Source organism: Paroedura picta, chromosome 4 (assembly GCF_049243985.1).
Source record: "Paroedura picta isolate Pp20150507F chromosome 4, Ppicta_v3.0, whole genome shotgun sequence".
Lineage (NCBI taxonomy): Eukaryota > Metazoa > Chordata > Lepidosauria > Squamata > Gekkonidae > Paroedura > Paroedura picta.
The window spans coordinates 9,595,454-9,612,134 of NC_135372.1; the positions used below are offsets into that span (position 1 = coordinate 9,595,454).

Here is a 16,681-nt window from a genome sequence, read left to right on the forward strand (position 1 = left end):
AAGGCTAAGAATACACATCGCAGAACATTAGAAAGAGGGATGAAATGGGTTTAACCGGAACCTCCCTCCCCTCCCAGGGGCCATTCCCCCAGCTTGCCATCAAAGAGCCCCAAAGCAGGCGTAGACCCCCCTCTTTCTCCCCCCCCAAAAAAGAGGGCAGCTCCTCCCTCCGGAGGACACCTTTGCAGCTGCCGGCCCGGCAGGCGACCACCCTCCGCAGCTCCTTCCTTCTCCAAGGCGGGAGCGGCGGCGGGGGGGGGGGGGGTCTGGGGCCGGGGAGGGGTCTGGGGGGGGGGCGAGGGCGAGCCGCGCGCATGCGCCCCGTCCTCATTGTTGGGCTCGGGCTGACGTGCCGCCTGCGGGTGGGCGGGGGCCGGCGGGGGCCGGCGGGGCTGCCGGGCCCGTCGGCGGGGCTGCGCTGCTGGATGAAGAAGGCGGCGCGGCGGGGCTGGGGGCCACGGCGGGCCAGGCGGCGGCGGGCAGGCGGACGGCCATGCCCGGCTCCCTCTTCCAGCTGGACGGCGCCGACGGGCCTCCCCCGGGCGGCCTCCTGAGCGGCCCGGAGCATCCCCGAGGCCGGCCGCTGCCCGAGGCGCAGGAGGGCGCGGGAGGCGGCCCGGACACGGAGCAGGAGGCGGAGGCGGAGGAGACGGAGGAGGAGGAGGCGGCGACGGCGGCCGCGCTCCGGCTCGCCCTGGACCAGCTCTCCATCTTGGGCGCGGAAGAGGCGCAGGGGGCGGCGTCGGGGCTGGAGCCCCCCGCCTACGGCGCCCTGGCCCTGCTGGAGGCCGACGACAGCCCCCCGGGCTCCCCGGCAGAGCTCTTCGCCGCCTTCCCGGGCGCGCTGCTGGGCGGACCCCCGCCGCCCCCTCCGCCGCCCCCTCCGCCGGCGCATCATCTCGTGGCCGGCCCGCTGGGCATCATCGGCAGCCGCAAGAGGAGCGTCAACATGACCGAGTGCGTGACGGTGCCCAGCTCGGAGCACGTGGCCGAGATCGTGGGCAGGCAAGGTAAAGGCCCCCGGCGCGCCCACCTCTCCCCCCCCCCGCCCAGCCCGGGAGGGTGGCACGGGCAAACCGTCCCCCAACCATCCCACCGCCCACCTGCCCGGGCCTCTGCCCCGGGTCCCCTCGCAGCAAGCCGGGAGGGGAGCCCAGGAAAAAGAGAGCCCCTCCTGGGCCAGGCACAAGAAGCCAAGGAGGAGGAGGGAGGAGGAGGAGGCCATTTTTGTGGCTTTGGGGGGGCTTTGGGGAGTGGGGGGGGGGCGTTGCAGCTAACTGGGACTGCATGGAAAGTGGGGGCACAAGCAAAGAGGGCCAAAGAGAATCCCGAGAGAGAGCGTCCCCCCCCCCACCATTATGTCCCCCTTGCTGAGATGGGGGGGGGGGTCCTGTAACAAAGGACCTGGGGTCTCTTTCTCCCCACACAGTTCCTGGGGAGTTGTTCTTTGTAAAAAGAGAAAGGAGCACAGACCCAGACTCTGGGCGATGCTGTCGGGGCCGGGCCTAGCCCGGTAGGCTTCAAACCCCTTCCAAAGACTTTTGCTCCTCTCTGCGTCCCAGCAACAGAGCGAGGAGCGCTTTGAACTTGGGGACTTGAAAAGCAGAGCAAAGCTGGGACCCAAATGGCGAATCTCTTCCTGTCCCGCCCCCCCACACACCCCACAGCCCCTTAGCCGAAAAACGGCAACAACAAAAAAGACTATTGTCTCTATGGGGGAGGGGTCCCAGGAGAATCTGGCTTTTCTTGTTGGCTGAAAAGAAAAGGCAAGGCGGTGCATCATGGTAAACACCCCCTCCGCCCCCCGAAAAAAAGAACCCACCCTTGGCTTCTGTCCACGTGCAAAGTTTGTACCTTTCTCCGGTCAACACCCCTTGTTTCAGAAAACTTGGGACAGATTGCTTGACCTCTTTGGGGACCTGTCTCCTGAGGACCGCCTTCTGGAGATTTAGGTGGGCTCAAACACTGGCCAGCCTTGTGTTTGGATGCAGATTTTGGGAGGGGGGATCTTTATTGTAAAAAAAAAAAAAAACCCAAATCAAGAAGACAGATTTAACTGACCCACCCATTACCCTTCCCCCCCCACACACTTTGTGTCTGAATCCACATTAATGCCACTGGTATGTGTTAAGAATGCACCTTTTTTTCCCTTTAAAAGATAATGGAATGGCCATTTCACATAAAATGTAGACTCCCCCTTGCCTTCTCTCGGGGGGGGGGGGCTACGGTTGCTCCCACCTACCTCCCTTTTGGCCCACCATTGCTTTGTAATATTCCCACAGCTGTCTGTGTGTTTCCACCTTCGGGGCCATGTGGGTCTTTTCTCCCCCTTCCCATAAAGTGGGGCAGGGTGTCTGCCCCATTGTTCGCTTTGTTAGCACAGGCCACGCTGAGTCCAGCACGGTGACATCACACTCCTGGTTTCCTATTGGGCGGTTCAAGGAATGCCAGCCCCCCCCTTCCTCCTCCTCTCCTCTCCCCCCCCCCAGCTCTCAACTATATTTAGCCCATGGATCTTCTCAGCCAACTTTTCTGCTTCCCCCACCAGTGTGATTTCGAGAATACGTTAATATATTTACAGGGCTGCCAGGAATCAGTTTCACTCGGAAGCATCGGCCTCCAATTTGGGATCGGAGGCGCACGGGAACCTTCTGGGGCCCCAAAGTCATGCTAGACAATTTGTCTTCCTCTGTTCCAGGGTTCTGCAAAGAGATGTAGAACAAAGTGTGAGTCCAGTGGCACCTTTAAGACCAACAATCTGTGCACCCAGAATTAAACTTCTGGACTCAACCGTAGGTCTATGGCAGCCTTTTTAAAAATTTTGACCGTGGAGCAAACCCTGAAATATTTTTCAGGCTTCGAGGGACTCCGGAAGTGGTGCCTGACCCTCTAGAGGAACTCCAGTGATCCCTAGAGCTGTAATCTCAGGGTTCCATGGACCCCTGGTTGGCAATCGCTCGTCTGATGCTTCAGGCCAGCCCGGCTACCCCCCTGAACCAAAGAGATGTCGCAAGGGCTCAATACAGAAGAGTGCGCCAATCCTGAAATAGTCTTGGGCATAGTCGGAGCCCGTGTTCAGTGATGTCACATCCCCAGGGCTGCAAGCAGAGGGACCTTTCTCCCCAGCACCTGACCTTGTGTGAAGATGGAATGTTAGAACAAAACCTCCAGCTTCTTGTGTGCAAACTTGTGTTCTAAACACCCCTCTCCCCCCAAGGCTTTGGATGGCCATGAAGCCACCACTGGTCCATCTAGCTCAGTGGAGTCAGCCTCTCTCTCCAGGGTCTTAAGTGGGAAAGGACTTATCGAACATCTGTCCCCAGAGATCCTTTAACTCAGGGGTAGTCAAACTGCGGGCCTCCAGATGTCCATGGACTACAATTCCCATGAGCCCCTGCCAGCAAACACTGGCAGGGGCTCATGGGAATTATAGTCCATGGACATCTGGAGGCCTGCAGTTTGACTACCCCTGGGGTTGGACTCAGAACCTTTTGCATGTCAAAAAAGGTCCAAGGGCTGTTCTTTGCAGAACAAGGCCTTTCACGCCGGTGGGCAGCTCTCTTCGGGTTCTGCTGTATGCTACAAAAGAAAAGATGCATTGGACAGATGGAGCCTCATTCTGCAGTGTGCAGTGCACTTACGGGACTCATTGCCAAGGGATGTGTTGGTCCTCGCTGGGTGACTTTGGAAACGGACCGCCAAAGTTCCAGTGCCCCTGCGATCTGAACCCAGGAAATGAACTAAATTAGAACTGTATCGCTTCTCAGCCTTTTGGCTAAGATCAGGTGTCGTGTGCAATTAGAGCTATTCCGTTTGAAAGTAATGGCAGGGCAATTCGTCTTAACTGCAAAGGATTGAAAAATTTTATGGAACAGTTGCAAATATTGTTAGTCCCATCCTGCCCCCCTCTCCCCCAAAAAAGAATCCTGTTGTCTGAGTGGGAAGGCCCTAAAAAGCTAAGTAATAAATCAATATCAGCCAGGCTGGTTAAATGGAACCTCCATGTTCATGGGCAGTTTAGCTTGGTAGGGGCAGCTGTCCTCCGCCCCCTGCACATGGGCTTCCTGGCTGACCACAGGGTTAGATGCTGCCCCTTAAATTTCTCATGAAATCAAGCACACACACACCAAGGTTATGTTTCTGAAATGGCACCCTGCACTCTGCCTATACAATAAAAAAAAATAACTTTGAGAATAAATAATGTGAAGTCTTTTTTGCATGCACAAAAAGATATTTGGGCATGTGTGTGCATTCTTAAGCAGGGGGGAGTGGCCACTTCCTTACATCTCTCAGGATTTTAAAAGGAAATCAATTAGATTAAATGACTTTTTGGCTCGATCCTGTCTTATTGCGGAAACTGAACCGGTTAGTGGGAGAACACCAAGGAAGTCAAGGGTCCTGGGGACGGGCAATGAAAAACAACCTCAGTCTCTGGCCTTGAAAAACCCATAAAGGGGTCACTGTAAATCAACAGTAACTTGCTGGCACTTTCCACGCTCACAGGAATATATACACATTTTGGTGAATGGATTTATTCCTCCACCACATTTGCAGGGAAGCAGGGGGATGCATTACCAGCTACGGTTCAGAGGAGACACTGTGGGCCAGGGGTCTGGCCCAGTTTACAAGTCTGTGTTCACTTGGGGGATGACCCCGACTAGACCCACTGGACTCTGCACACCATCCAAGGGAGAGCCCCTTGCCCCGCTGGATTTAGAAAAGTTTCTTTGCAGAAAAGAGTAACAAATCTGCGTTAAGTTTTTAAAAAGAGCTCTCCATTCTCGCCTGCTAGGTGGCACGAAAGTGGGTGATTTCTTGAGACGTACTCTGATTTTCTTTTCCCTTCCTTGGCTGAGAAAATATCCGAATAAAAATAGACAACACCCCCCTCTCCCCCCAAACAGCTTTGGAGCATGAACAGCTGGCTGCAAGCCTAGAGCTCTGAGACTTGGACTTTTATTTTATTTATATCCTGACTGTCTCTCCAGTGGAGACCCAAGGCAGATGGCATCTTTCCTCTCCTCTGTTTTACTATCACAACCACCCTGTAAGGTAGACCAACCAGAGTGTGTGGCTGGCAAAAGGTTGTCCAGCCAGCTTCTATGGCAGAGTGGGGAGTGGAACCTGCATCCAAATCTTTAACCCAGGGGTAGGCAAACTGGGCCCTCCAGATGTCCATGGACTACAATTCCCATGAGCCCATGGGAGGGCCACAGTTTGCCTACCCCTGCTTAACTGCTACATCATGTTGGCTTTTGATTGCAGCAGATTACTTTGTCTCAAAAGGGCAATTGCTGGGAGGGATAATCTCTTTACCCCAGATTTTATGTTCTGAACATAGAGGTGTCCTGTTTTTAGTGTAAATTTTTAACATTAAAATTAAGTTCCTTGTTCTCATGATTGCAGAGTTACATGGAGAGCAAGTGAAGTTTCAGAAGCCAGGAAATTATGAATAAAAGTTGGGGTGGGGGGAGGGTCAGTTTCCAGTGTCCATTACCTTTGCGCCACCCTTTGACTAGCAAATAATAGATTTTGACATTAGATAGATCATTGAAGATGTGCTAGAATGTTATGATTGGTGCAAGTCACAGAACCTAGGCTCACTGACCGCAATTTGGCCTTCACAGCTGAATGAACTCCAGACTCAAGAGCAATCTACCTGAAAAGCAGGAATAAAACAATGGGCAATTACCTTCCCCTTCTTTCTCTCTCTGTCTCTCTCTCCCTCTCCCTCTCTCTCTCTCTGCCTCTGCAAGACCTCTGGGGCTAAAGTACAGAACAGAGCCTGGTTTTTGATCTGACAGGTCAGTTCTTTTCTCCAAGGTTTGCATCCCATATTGGGAAGTTTTGTTTCCCCGAAATGCAGGATTCCAAGGCAGTCTTAAGTGATCCTCTTAAGTGATAAACGTGTGAATGTTAATCTTCTTTCTCCTCACCTTCTCCCAACCCAGGGTGCAAGATCAAGGCTTTGAGGGCAAAAACCAACACCTACATAAAGACCCCGGTAAGAGGGGAGGAGCCCATCTTCATTGTGACGGGCCGAAAGGAGGACGTGGAAATGGCCAGGCGGGAGATCCTCTCAGCCGCCGAGCACTTCTCGATGCTCCGGGCCACTCGCAACAAAGCCGGCGGGGTGTCGGGCACCATCCTGGGCCCCCCCAACCTCCCTGGGCAGACGACAATCCAAGTGCGGGTGCCCTACCGCGTGGTCGGCCTGGTGGTGGGTCCCAAGGGGGCCACCATCAAGCGGATCCAGCAGCAGACCCACACGTACATCGTGACCCCGAGCCGAGAAAAAGAGCCCGTCTTCGAGGTCACCGGCATGCCCGAGAACGTGGACCGGGCGCGGGAGGAAATCGAAGCCCACATCACCATGAGGACCGGCTCCTTTATCGACGTCAGCAGCGACAACGACTTCCACACCAACGGCACCGACGTCTGCCTGGACTTGCTGGGTGGTGGCAGCGGCCCCTCCAGCCTGTGGGCCAAAGCCCCCAACCCTGCCCGGAGATCCTTGTCCAGTGTGCGGAGCGACAACCTCGGCTCCTTGGGCAACACTACCTCCATGACAGAGCCTTATTTTAGTGGCCCCCCGGCCGACGGGCCCTCCAGCGGCCCCTTTGCCACCGGTAACGGCTTCTCGTACAGCGAACCTTCCGCTCCCATGCTCGGCGCAGACGATTCCGATTTCGGGTTTGATTTCCTGGCCTTGGACATCACCACACCGACAACCATCTGGTCTCCTTTTGAACCCCCTGGCAACCCGCTTCCCGCCTTCGGCTGCTCCTCGTCCCTGAACGGCAACTCCCAGAGACGCAACAGCAGCCTCAGTAGTACGGCCACACCCCGACAATCTCCGACCCTCCCAGATTCCGTGATGCCCCTTGAGCATCCCCTGGCCCGGCGCATCCAGAGCGACCCAGTCAATACCCTCTCGTGGCTGCCAGCCCAGGACTCCCTTTCCTCCTTCTCCGACAGCACCGGCTACTCCTCCTCTTCCTCCTTACCCGGCAGCGTTTCCGCCACCTCAGGCTCCCCCACAGACTCCAGCAGCTCCGACGGGCCTCGCAAGAGCTCTCGGGAATGCATGGTGTGCTTTGAAAGCGAGGTCATCGCAGCCTTGGTGCCCTGCGGCCACAACCTCTTCTGTATGGAGTGCGCCATGCGCATATGTGGCAAACCGGAACCCGAATGTCCCGCCTGCCACACTCCTGCCACTCAAGCCATTCACATTTTTTCATAGCAGGCTTCCTCCAGGGCACCCTCCTCTTCTTCTTCCCTACAAAAAAAAACACAGCTTTTTCAAACTTCCAACTGTTTAAAACAGCATTTCTTTTTTAAAAAAATGTAAAAATACAAATGGAGGTGGGCTGGTTGTGGCGAGACAGGGAGTGAATGCACCTAGTCTGTGTCGGGTGTGGCGCAGATTGTGAGCCGGAAGGGAGAAAGTGAAGATAAAGAAGACCGGGGGTGGGGGGTGGGGCCCAAATGCAAGGGGTGAATTGCAAACGATTGGGGGGGGGAGGATTTTTAAAAGTTTACAGAATAGCTTTAATGGTCAACCTGCAGTTGCAAACCAGGTTGACAACTGCATGGGCTGCTCCTTCATCCGTTTTCTTTTCCAAAGAACAGTATTTCCTTTTGCAAAGGTAAATAAATTGAGCAGAAATTAAGGTCCACGTGCACTTTTTAGGAAACAACGAAGGTGTTTTTTTCCCTTTTTTTAAAAGGCCTTTTATTTGTTATTTTTTTTACCTTAAGGTTTTTTTCCAGCCATTCTAGAGTGTATCTACATATCTATTTTTTTGTTGTGAAGTATAAATTTGTGTTTTGCCTTGTCTCCATATGACGAGACTGGGAGGGGGGTGGGGCGGTTTGACCACAAAGGGTATTTGGGGTGTGTGTGGGGGGGGAGGCCAAATGTTATCATAATGAATTCATGCAAAAAAAAAAAAAAGAGGAGATTTATATCTTTTTTTAAGTTGAATTTTCTTTTTATAGTTTTATTTTTCAACCTCTGTGTATATGTAGGGAATTTTTAGGATAAAATAAGTACTTTATTGAATAAATTTTAAGAACTAAATATATATATATATATAATTTTAAAAATGGGGTTAGGGGAGAATTTGACCTTTTAACCTTATGACAGCTAAAGTACTGATTATATATATTTGCTGAGCTGACTTGACGGTTATGACACTTGTATCCAGAGCTTTATTTTTTTGAACTTTCAGAGCCTTGTTAATTAAAATACTTTTTGCTAAATATGAACACACCCTGAGTCCATCTGCTATGCTAATGTGGTTTCCCAGAAGTTCAGCCTTGGAGGAACCTCCCTGCCAGCTGTCCTATCAGGAACCTTTGGTGCGTTGTTGACGTTTCCGGGGGAATGTTTTTGAGTGCAACTCCATTCATTGCACAAAGTTGCAAGGGGTGATGGCTTGTCTTGGACAGGGGTAGTCAAACTGCGGCCCTCCAGATGTCCATGGACTACAATTCCCAGGAGCCCCTGCCAGCGAATGCTGGGAATTGTAGTCCATGGACATCTGGAGGGTCGCAGTTTGACTACCCCTGGTCTTGGGAGTCTTTTTCCAAATCACCACCATGCACGTCTGCCATCATCAGAAGGTCTAATAAAGTCTGGAGGAACCTCCAGACACCTCTGAAACGAATAAAATGGGCAGCTCCAGGATGGGAAATGCCAGAAGATTTTGGAGGTGGAATGGTGGGAATTCAGCAAAGTATAATGCCACAGAGAGCTCATGTCCAGCCTATGCTGAGGCAGTGGCATTGGTTGCCAATTGGCTTCCGGATCAGGTTCAGGCTTCTGGAAAGGTTCTGACCTTCAAGGCCTTTCGCGGCTTGGGTCCCATTTATCTGAAGGACTGCTTGTCTCCTTATGCCCCCCGCAGGGCTCTTCGCTCTGCGGGTCCCAATCTGCTGCTTGTCCCCAGCACACAGGAGGCCCACCTGGCCTCAACCAGGGCCTTTTCGGTCCTGGCCTCAACCTGGTGGAATGAGCTCCAGGAAGAGCTCGGGGCCCTGACAGAATTGCAAATGTTCCACGGGGCCTGTCAAAAGAAGCTCTCCCGCCAGGCGTTTGATTGAGGCCGGGCCAGGAAGATGGGCTCCCTCTCTACACGGGCCTATGGAAAAGCTGTTGGCCCGGATACTCCCGGAATCTGCCTCCTGGAGGGTTGACAGCTGTGCAAATATAAATAAATAAAAACCAGAGACTTCCAGATGAACTGATATCTGTTGCCTGGAGATCCATTGTAATTCCAGGAGATCTTCAGCAACTGCCTGGAGGTTGGCAACCCTAAGAATAGAACTCCCAGTTTCAAATCCGTATTTAATACAGTGCCCGCTGCTGTACAGAAAAGGGTTTGTTGGGAACCTTTGCTGGAATCAGGAGCATCACCCTGTGGCGGCCAATTGCATATACAGGTTGAAATGCACGTATGAACCACGAAGGGGTTGTTAGAGCCAAAGTCTTAGGAGGGAGCTGCCTTCTACGGAGCAAGTCAGACCCATGAATTCCAGCACGAGGATTTGAACCTGGGACTTTCTGTGGCCCCAACTCTTCAGTAATCTCAGGGCTCTCTCAGCCTCCCCTCCCTCGATTGGAAGCTGCTTTGAGACTCCTTTGGGAAGAGAAAAGAACCAACTCTTTTTCTTCAGTAATATCAGGGCTCTCTCAGCCCCACCCACCTCACAGGGTGTCTGTTGTGAGGAGAGGAAGGGAAGGTGATTGGAAGCCGCATTGAGACTCCTTCGGGTAGAGAAAAGTGGCATATGAGAACCAACTCTTCTTCAGTAATCTCAGGGCTCTCTCAGCCTCCCCTCCCTCACAGGGTGTCTGTTGTGGGGAGAGGAAAGGGAAGGAGATTGTAAGCTGCTTTGAGACTCCTTTGGGGAGAGAAAAGTGGCATCTAAGAACCAACTCTTGTTCAAAGCGTGTGTTCTGATGCCAGTCTGTGGGCTCTTCTCCTTTTCGTATTTTTTCATTATTGAAAATTGGCAATGGATTTACAGGGCTCTTTTAATAGGAAGGAATGCCTTGGATGAGCCACAAAGCAAAGATATAACCACACAAATCTCTCCCTGGCTGAAAATGTGGAAAGTCCTGGGTTCAATCCCCAGCCTTTCCATCCAGTTAAAAGGACTAGGTAGCCAGAGATGTGAATGATTTCCGTCTCAGATCCTGGAGAGAGCAGGTAATACGGCCTTGATGGACAAAGGAAGAAACTTCTGACAGTTAAAGATGGCTCCTCAGTGGGACAGACTTCCTCAGGAGGTGGTCGGTTCTCCTTCTCTGGAAGCTTTTAAGCAGAGGTTAGATAGCCACCGGACAGAAATGCTGATTCTGTGAATTTAGGCAGCTTGTAGGAGGGTGGGCAGAATGGATTGTGTCTGAGCTTGGTTCTTGTGGCCCTTTCCTGCACACCCTAGAAAATGCCAATCGCTCCTTTTGGGTTGGGAGGGGAATTTCTTCCAGGCCAGACTGGCCAGGGACCCTGCTTTTCTTGGTGCGGAGTGGCATCATCTGGGCATGGAACTGCGGTCACTGGTAGTTATGAATTTCCTGCATTCTGCAAGGGGTTGGACTAGATGATCCCAGATTCCCTTTCAAATCTTAGATTCTCTTTAAGTATCTGGTTCAATATAAGGCAGCTTCATGTGTTCAAATCTAGTCCTTCTCTTCCTAGCTGAGGGCTCTTGATGTCTGCAGGCAGAAGAGGAACATGGATGAGGGTGGTGAGTGTCCTGCATATAGTGCAGGGGGTTGGACTAGATGACCCAATGAGGTCCCTTCCAACTCTATATTCTATGATTGTATGGACATTGAGTCTCGGATCCTTCCGCCTGATGGGTTGCTAGCATTGCCTCTAAGTGGCCCTCTGGGGGTTCCAGGCAAGAGATCCTTTCCCTGTAGAACAATGAAGTCTTTCACTAGCACTTTGTGTGTGTGTGTGTGTGTGTGTGTGTTTGTGCTGAACAATTCCAAAGCTGGGGACCCATCTGACGGCTGCTGCCTCTGTTCTGCATCTGGTGGGAGCAAGCAGCAGTGCAGATTTCCCAAGGGGCATTAACCCTTGAGACACCTCGGAGCAGCTTTTTTTCAACCTCTTGATCATGGAGGAACCCCTGAAATAATTTTTCAGGCTTCGAGGAGCCCTGGAAGTGATGTCGGCTAGCCACGCCCCCCAGCCACACCCCCAGAAGTCAGGCCACTGGAAGTGACATCACCACACACGTTAACAGGCAGGTTCAAGGAGGACTAAGCTGGGGAGAAAGAAAATGCGCTTCAAGGCAGGGTTAGCTGTACAGGCTCTGGTTGCTCCCAGGCACAGAAAGCATGAGAGAACTCACGCTTGAGAGGGCAAAGGGGGGCCATGGAAGTGGACCATTCCCTATCTTGTGGCTGAATCCATTGGGCTGTGGGCAACTCTCCGGTTCCCCAGGAGCTAGAAACTTGCTTTCCCTTTTAAAGCGTAACCACGGAGATTTTCAGTCATCAAAGAGAGGGTTTCCGTAGCTTGCCTGCCCTTCCACCCACCCACAAACAGACTTGTTTGTATCACTGATTTTCGAGCCCTGCTCGTACCTTCTCCCACAACTGCCTTGCGTATGGATGTTCTAACAGCTAGGACCTGACTCTTGGAAATCTTGGAAACTCTTCTCGCAGCTAGGACCAGGTTCTGGGAAACAGCACGCAAACGGAAAGTGGCACACAGAACTGGGCAAAACAGAGCCACACATTCTGCTTTGTGTCTTTGATGTGCATATCTCATGTGCACATGAGTGAGTTGGCCGAAAGTAGAGGGGCTTCTTGAAGGGAAGAACATAACAAAATCTGAAGGGGGAATGGATGCAGTAAGAGACCTCCAGCTTTCCCCACCTATTTTCAGGCCCTCTTTCCTTGCTAAATGCTTAGCCATGATGGTTCTTTGCAATGGCAGTGGCCAGGATTCCCCTCCCGCCCCAACGTCTCTTAGGTTGCATCCGGCCTCCGGCACCCAGATCCAGCTGCTGGGGTGTATTTTCAGCCAGCTTAATTGAAGCAGACATGAATTTTGCATGCAGCTGGTTGAGGAGATTCTCCATCAACGTAGTTGAAGATGCCCCAGGCAGCATTCTTGGAACTGGGCTGTTCGCACCTGTCTGCGAAATAGGGGGACATTGTCCCGCCCTCCCGCCACCAGGTGGCAGCAAAGGAGAAGAAACTGCTTTGATCCTGGTATTTAATGTTTCTCAGCTTGGCCAAAGGTACATCAGTAGCAGGTATTTGACTGTGATTCCACGGATGAATACATGGGGACCACACGCAAGCTGTTTTTTCATCCCAAGCTGATGAAGGCCTTTTGGGCTTTCTTATACCCTCCAGCCCCAGGTCGGCTCAACACAGAAGGGATTCCCGTGATATGGACCACAATAATAGCAATAATAATCAAGAGTGAAATAGATGTATTCATTCATTCATTTTTGTTTATATACCGCCTCTCTCTGTGACGCCTCGGGCAGTATACGTAGAACAGAGAAATAAGAAAATACATTAAATACGTGCAACCATTTGAAACAAAGAAATATAACTCATGGATAATATGTATAGATAATATAATAGATCATAAAATAAATAAATATGGCATAAAATAAATAAATATAGCATATAAGGAATGGCAGAACAGATGGGTGGGTCATATTGGGCATGGGGCTCCTGGTCACTGGTCTTATCCAAAAGCCTGGTGCAAGAGCCGTTTTGTGGGCCCTACCGAATTGTTTGGGAATAACAGTTTTAAAAGGGGATTAGATAGGTTAATGGAGGATAAATCTATCAATGGCTATTGGCCATGGTGACAGAAATAAACCTCCACAATCACAGGCACTCTGAATCCCAGAGCCAAGAGGCAACATCAGGGGAAGGCCTTGGCCTTTATGCCGTGTTGGGCATCCAGAGGAACTGCCTGGCCACTGGGAGGGAGGATACTGGACTAGGTAGACAACTGGTCTGATCCAGCAGGGCTATTCTGATGTTCCCCTCAGAGGAAGGCCTCAGCCTCTATGCCCAGAGGGACTGGTTGGCCATTGGGTGAGGCAGGATGCTGGACTAGAAGGACCCTCACTGGTCTGATCCAGCAGGGATACTCTTATGTTCTTAAGTTCAGATTTCATGTTCTGCAGTCTCTAGTTGGAGGGTGGGGAGGGGGAATCCTCATTTTGATAACTGGGGGTGACTTTATTGGTGGTGTCACTTTCTCTTAGCATGCACCGAATTTTTGTTATTAGCCATATATCATTTTGAATGCCGCTGTTGCATTCTTGGCATGTCAGCAGCATAAAAAGGATGTTGGAGAAACAAATTGGGAAAACAGCCTCAGAAGAGAGAGGAAGCTACAAGACTTGCTTCGAGGACATTCACTAAACAACCCCCAAACACCATCTTTATGCATTCAAGGGTGGCAAATGTTTTGGCATTCTTCTGACTCCGGGAGACAGAAAAAGAGTATTAGTGAAGGGCTTTATGAGAGTGGTGAGTTTTCGGAGGGATTGGGGTGGCCAAACTGGTTCTCCAGATGTCCATGGACTGGAATTCCCGTGAGCTGCTGGCAGAGGTTCATGGGAATTGTAGTCCATGGACACCTGGAGAGCCCCTGGATTAGAGGAAGGTGACCCTATTGGAGATTGATGGGCTGTGCAGATTTTTAGGCAGATTGCTCTCGCAGGTGCTTCCACCACAGCTTAACGATCTCCTTCCTGTCGTCACTGAGGTTACGATATGGCAGAGTGTCTATAGCTGGCTTCAACTCCTGTGGCAGCCATTTGGGAGCTGCCCCCTAGAGATGCCAGCCTCCAGGTGGGAATACAGGAAACAAAACACAAATGGGGTACAGACCAGTGAGTCTGACCTCTGTGATGGGGAACATAATGGAGCAGTTATTAAAGGGAGCGATCTGCAAACATCTGGAGGACAATTTGGTGTTCCAAGGAAGTCAGCATGGATTTGTCTCCAACAGGTCCTGCCAGGCCAACCTGGTTTCCTTTTTTGACCAAGTATCAGGTTTGCTGGATCGTGGAAATTCGGTTGATGTCATTTACTTGGATTTTAGTAAAGCTTTTGACAAGGTTCCCCATGATGTTCTGATGGATACGTTGAAGGACTGCAATCTGGATTTTCAGATAGTTAGGTGGATAGGGAATTGGTTAGAGAACCGCACTCAAAGAGTTGTTGTCAATGGTGTTTCATCAGACTGGAGGGAGGTGAGTAGCGGGGTACCTCAGGGCTCGGTGCTCGGCCCGGTACTTTTTAACATATTTATTAATGAACTAGATGAGGGGTGGAGGGACTACTGATCAAGTTTGCAGATGACACCAAATTGGGAGGACTCGCAAATACTCCAGAAGATAGAGACAGAGTTCAACGAGATCTGAACACAATGGAAAAATGGGCAAATGAGAACAAGATGCAATTTCATAAAGATAAGTGTAAAGTTCTGCATCTGGGTCAGAAAAATGAAAAGCATGCCTACTGGATGGGGGATACGCTTCTAGGTAACACTGTGTGTGAACGAGACCTTGAGATACTTGTGGATTGTAAACTAAACATGAGCAGGCAGTGTGATGCAGCGGTAAAAAAGGCAAATGCCATTTTGGGTTGTATCAACAGGGGCATCACATCAAAATCACAAGATGTCATAGTCCCAATGTATACGGCACTAGTCATACCACATCTGGAGTACTGTGTGCAGTTCTGGAAGCCTCACTTCAAGAAGGACGTAGATAAAATTGAAAGGGTACAGAGGAGAGCGACGAAGATGATCTGGGGCCAAGGGACCAAGCCCTATGAAGATAGGTTGAGGGACTTGGGAATGTTCAGCTTGGAGAAAAGGAGGTTGAGAGGGGACATGATAGCCCTCTTTAAGTATTTGAAAGGTTGGAGGAGGGCAGGATGCTGTTTCTGTTGGCTGCAGAGGAGAGGACACGCAGTAATGTGTTTAAACTTCAACAATACAGGCTAGATATCAGGAAAAAAATTTTTCACAGTCAGAGTAGTTCAGCAGTGGAATAGGCTGCCTAAGGAGGTGGTGAGCTCCCCCTCACTGGCAGTCTTCAAGCAAAGGTTGTATACACACTTTTCTTGGATGCTTTAGGATGCTTAGGGCTGATCCTGCGTTGAGCAGGGGGTTGGACTAGATGGCCTGTATGGTCCCTTCCAACTCTATGATTCTATGATACTATGGTATACAGGGAATGGAGAAAAATCCAGAAAGAAAGGATGCTGTGGAGTAGTTGCCCTAAAGATCAAATAATAATGCCTCGAAAAGTGCAAAAAAATAATACGAAGTATAATTAAGCAAGCATAAGCAATAAATATGTAAATGTACAAAACTGTATGCAAAAGTTCAACAGATATAGTACAAAAATCAGTCAAAACAGACGTCTAACAGGTATAACTCAACAGTTAGTCCAAAGTGGCACTCTTGTTTGTTATGCTGCAGCAGGAACTTGTTTGGGTTGTTTTTTAAATCTTATCAATTATACCTAGGGGGAAGGCGATCGAGGACACAGAATAGGGACCAAGCCCTATGAAGATAGGTTGAGGGACTTGGGAATGTTCAGCCTGGAGAAAAGGAGGTTGAGAGGGGACATGATAGCTCTCTAAGTATTTGAAAGGTTGTCACTTGGAGGAGGGCAGGATGCTGTTTCTGCTGGCTGCAGAGGAGAGGACACGCAGTAATGGGTTTAAACTTCAAGTACAACGATATAGGCTAGATATCAGGAAAAAAATGTTCACAGTCAGAGTAGTTCAGCAGTAGAATAGGCTACCTAAGGAGGTGGTGAGCTCCCCCTCACTGGCAGTCTTCAAGCAAAGGTTGGATACACACTTTTCTTGGATGCTTTAGGACAGTGGTCCCCAACCTTTCTGAGGTTGGGGACTGGCAGGGCATTGGGGTGCGGCCCGCGGCCCGCGCCCGCGCGGGCCACACCCACGCATCGGGGCGCGCCCCCCGCGAGCTGCGCCCCGCATCAGGCCGCGCCCCGCATCGGGCCACGCCCGCGAGCCACACCCCGCATCGGGCCGCGCCCGCAAACCGTGCCCGCACATCGGCCGCGCCCACACGGGCGCGGCCCGGCCCCGATTCACTCTCCCCACCCTGCCGTAGTAAGAAGCTTCCCGGGCCGCAAGCTTGCGGCCGGGGAAGTTTTTTACTGCGGGGGGGGGGCAGGGAGAGGGAGCCGCGGCCCGACGCCATTTCCTTTGCGGCCTGCCACCGGGCCACGGCTCGCAGGTTGGGGACCACTGCTTTAGGATTCTTAGGGCTGATCCTGCGTTGAGCAGGGGGTTGGACTACATGGCCTGTATGGCCCCTTCCAGCTCTATGATTATATGATTCTATGATTCTAATGGTGGAATTAGGTGCAAGCAGGCCCCATTTTGCAAAAAAAATTAAAAGCTTTGGAAAAGGGGAAGGGAGCAAAGCACGACATATGGCAAATTTCTGCCTAGGGAACGAAGGGAAGAAAGCCCAAATGCAGAAAGCCTAGCATTGACTCGTAGCATCCAAAGGAAATCCAGAGCAGGGCTAAAACAAGGTATTGTCTCAAATGTGGAGATGGTCTGTGTCGGAATTCGAAAGGTGCCTACGGAAGAAAGTTGGGAACTCCTGACAGAGAGGATTCT

General features: G+C 51.2%; 1 protein-coding gene across 1 annotated transcript; it reads left to right on the forward strand.

Moving 5' to 3' along the window:
- Window positions 1–370: 370 nt before the first annotated feature.
- On the forward strand, window positions 371–8,271 carry MEX3D (mex-3 RNA binding family member D). The gene is made up of 2 exons (XM_077331764.1): window positions 371–1,010; window positions 5,952–8,271. The coding sequence occupies exons 1-2, from the start codon at window positions 494–496 to the stop codon at window positions 7,241–7,243; spliced, it is 1,809 nt and encodes a 602-aa protein (XP_077187879.1). The 5' UTR covers window positions 371–493; the 3' UTR covers window positions 7,244–8,271.
- The last annotated feature ends 8,410 nt before the right edge of the window (window positions 8,272–16,681 follow it).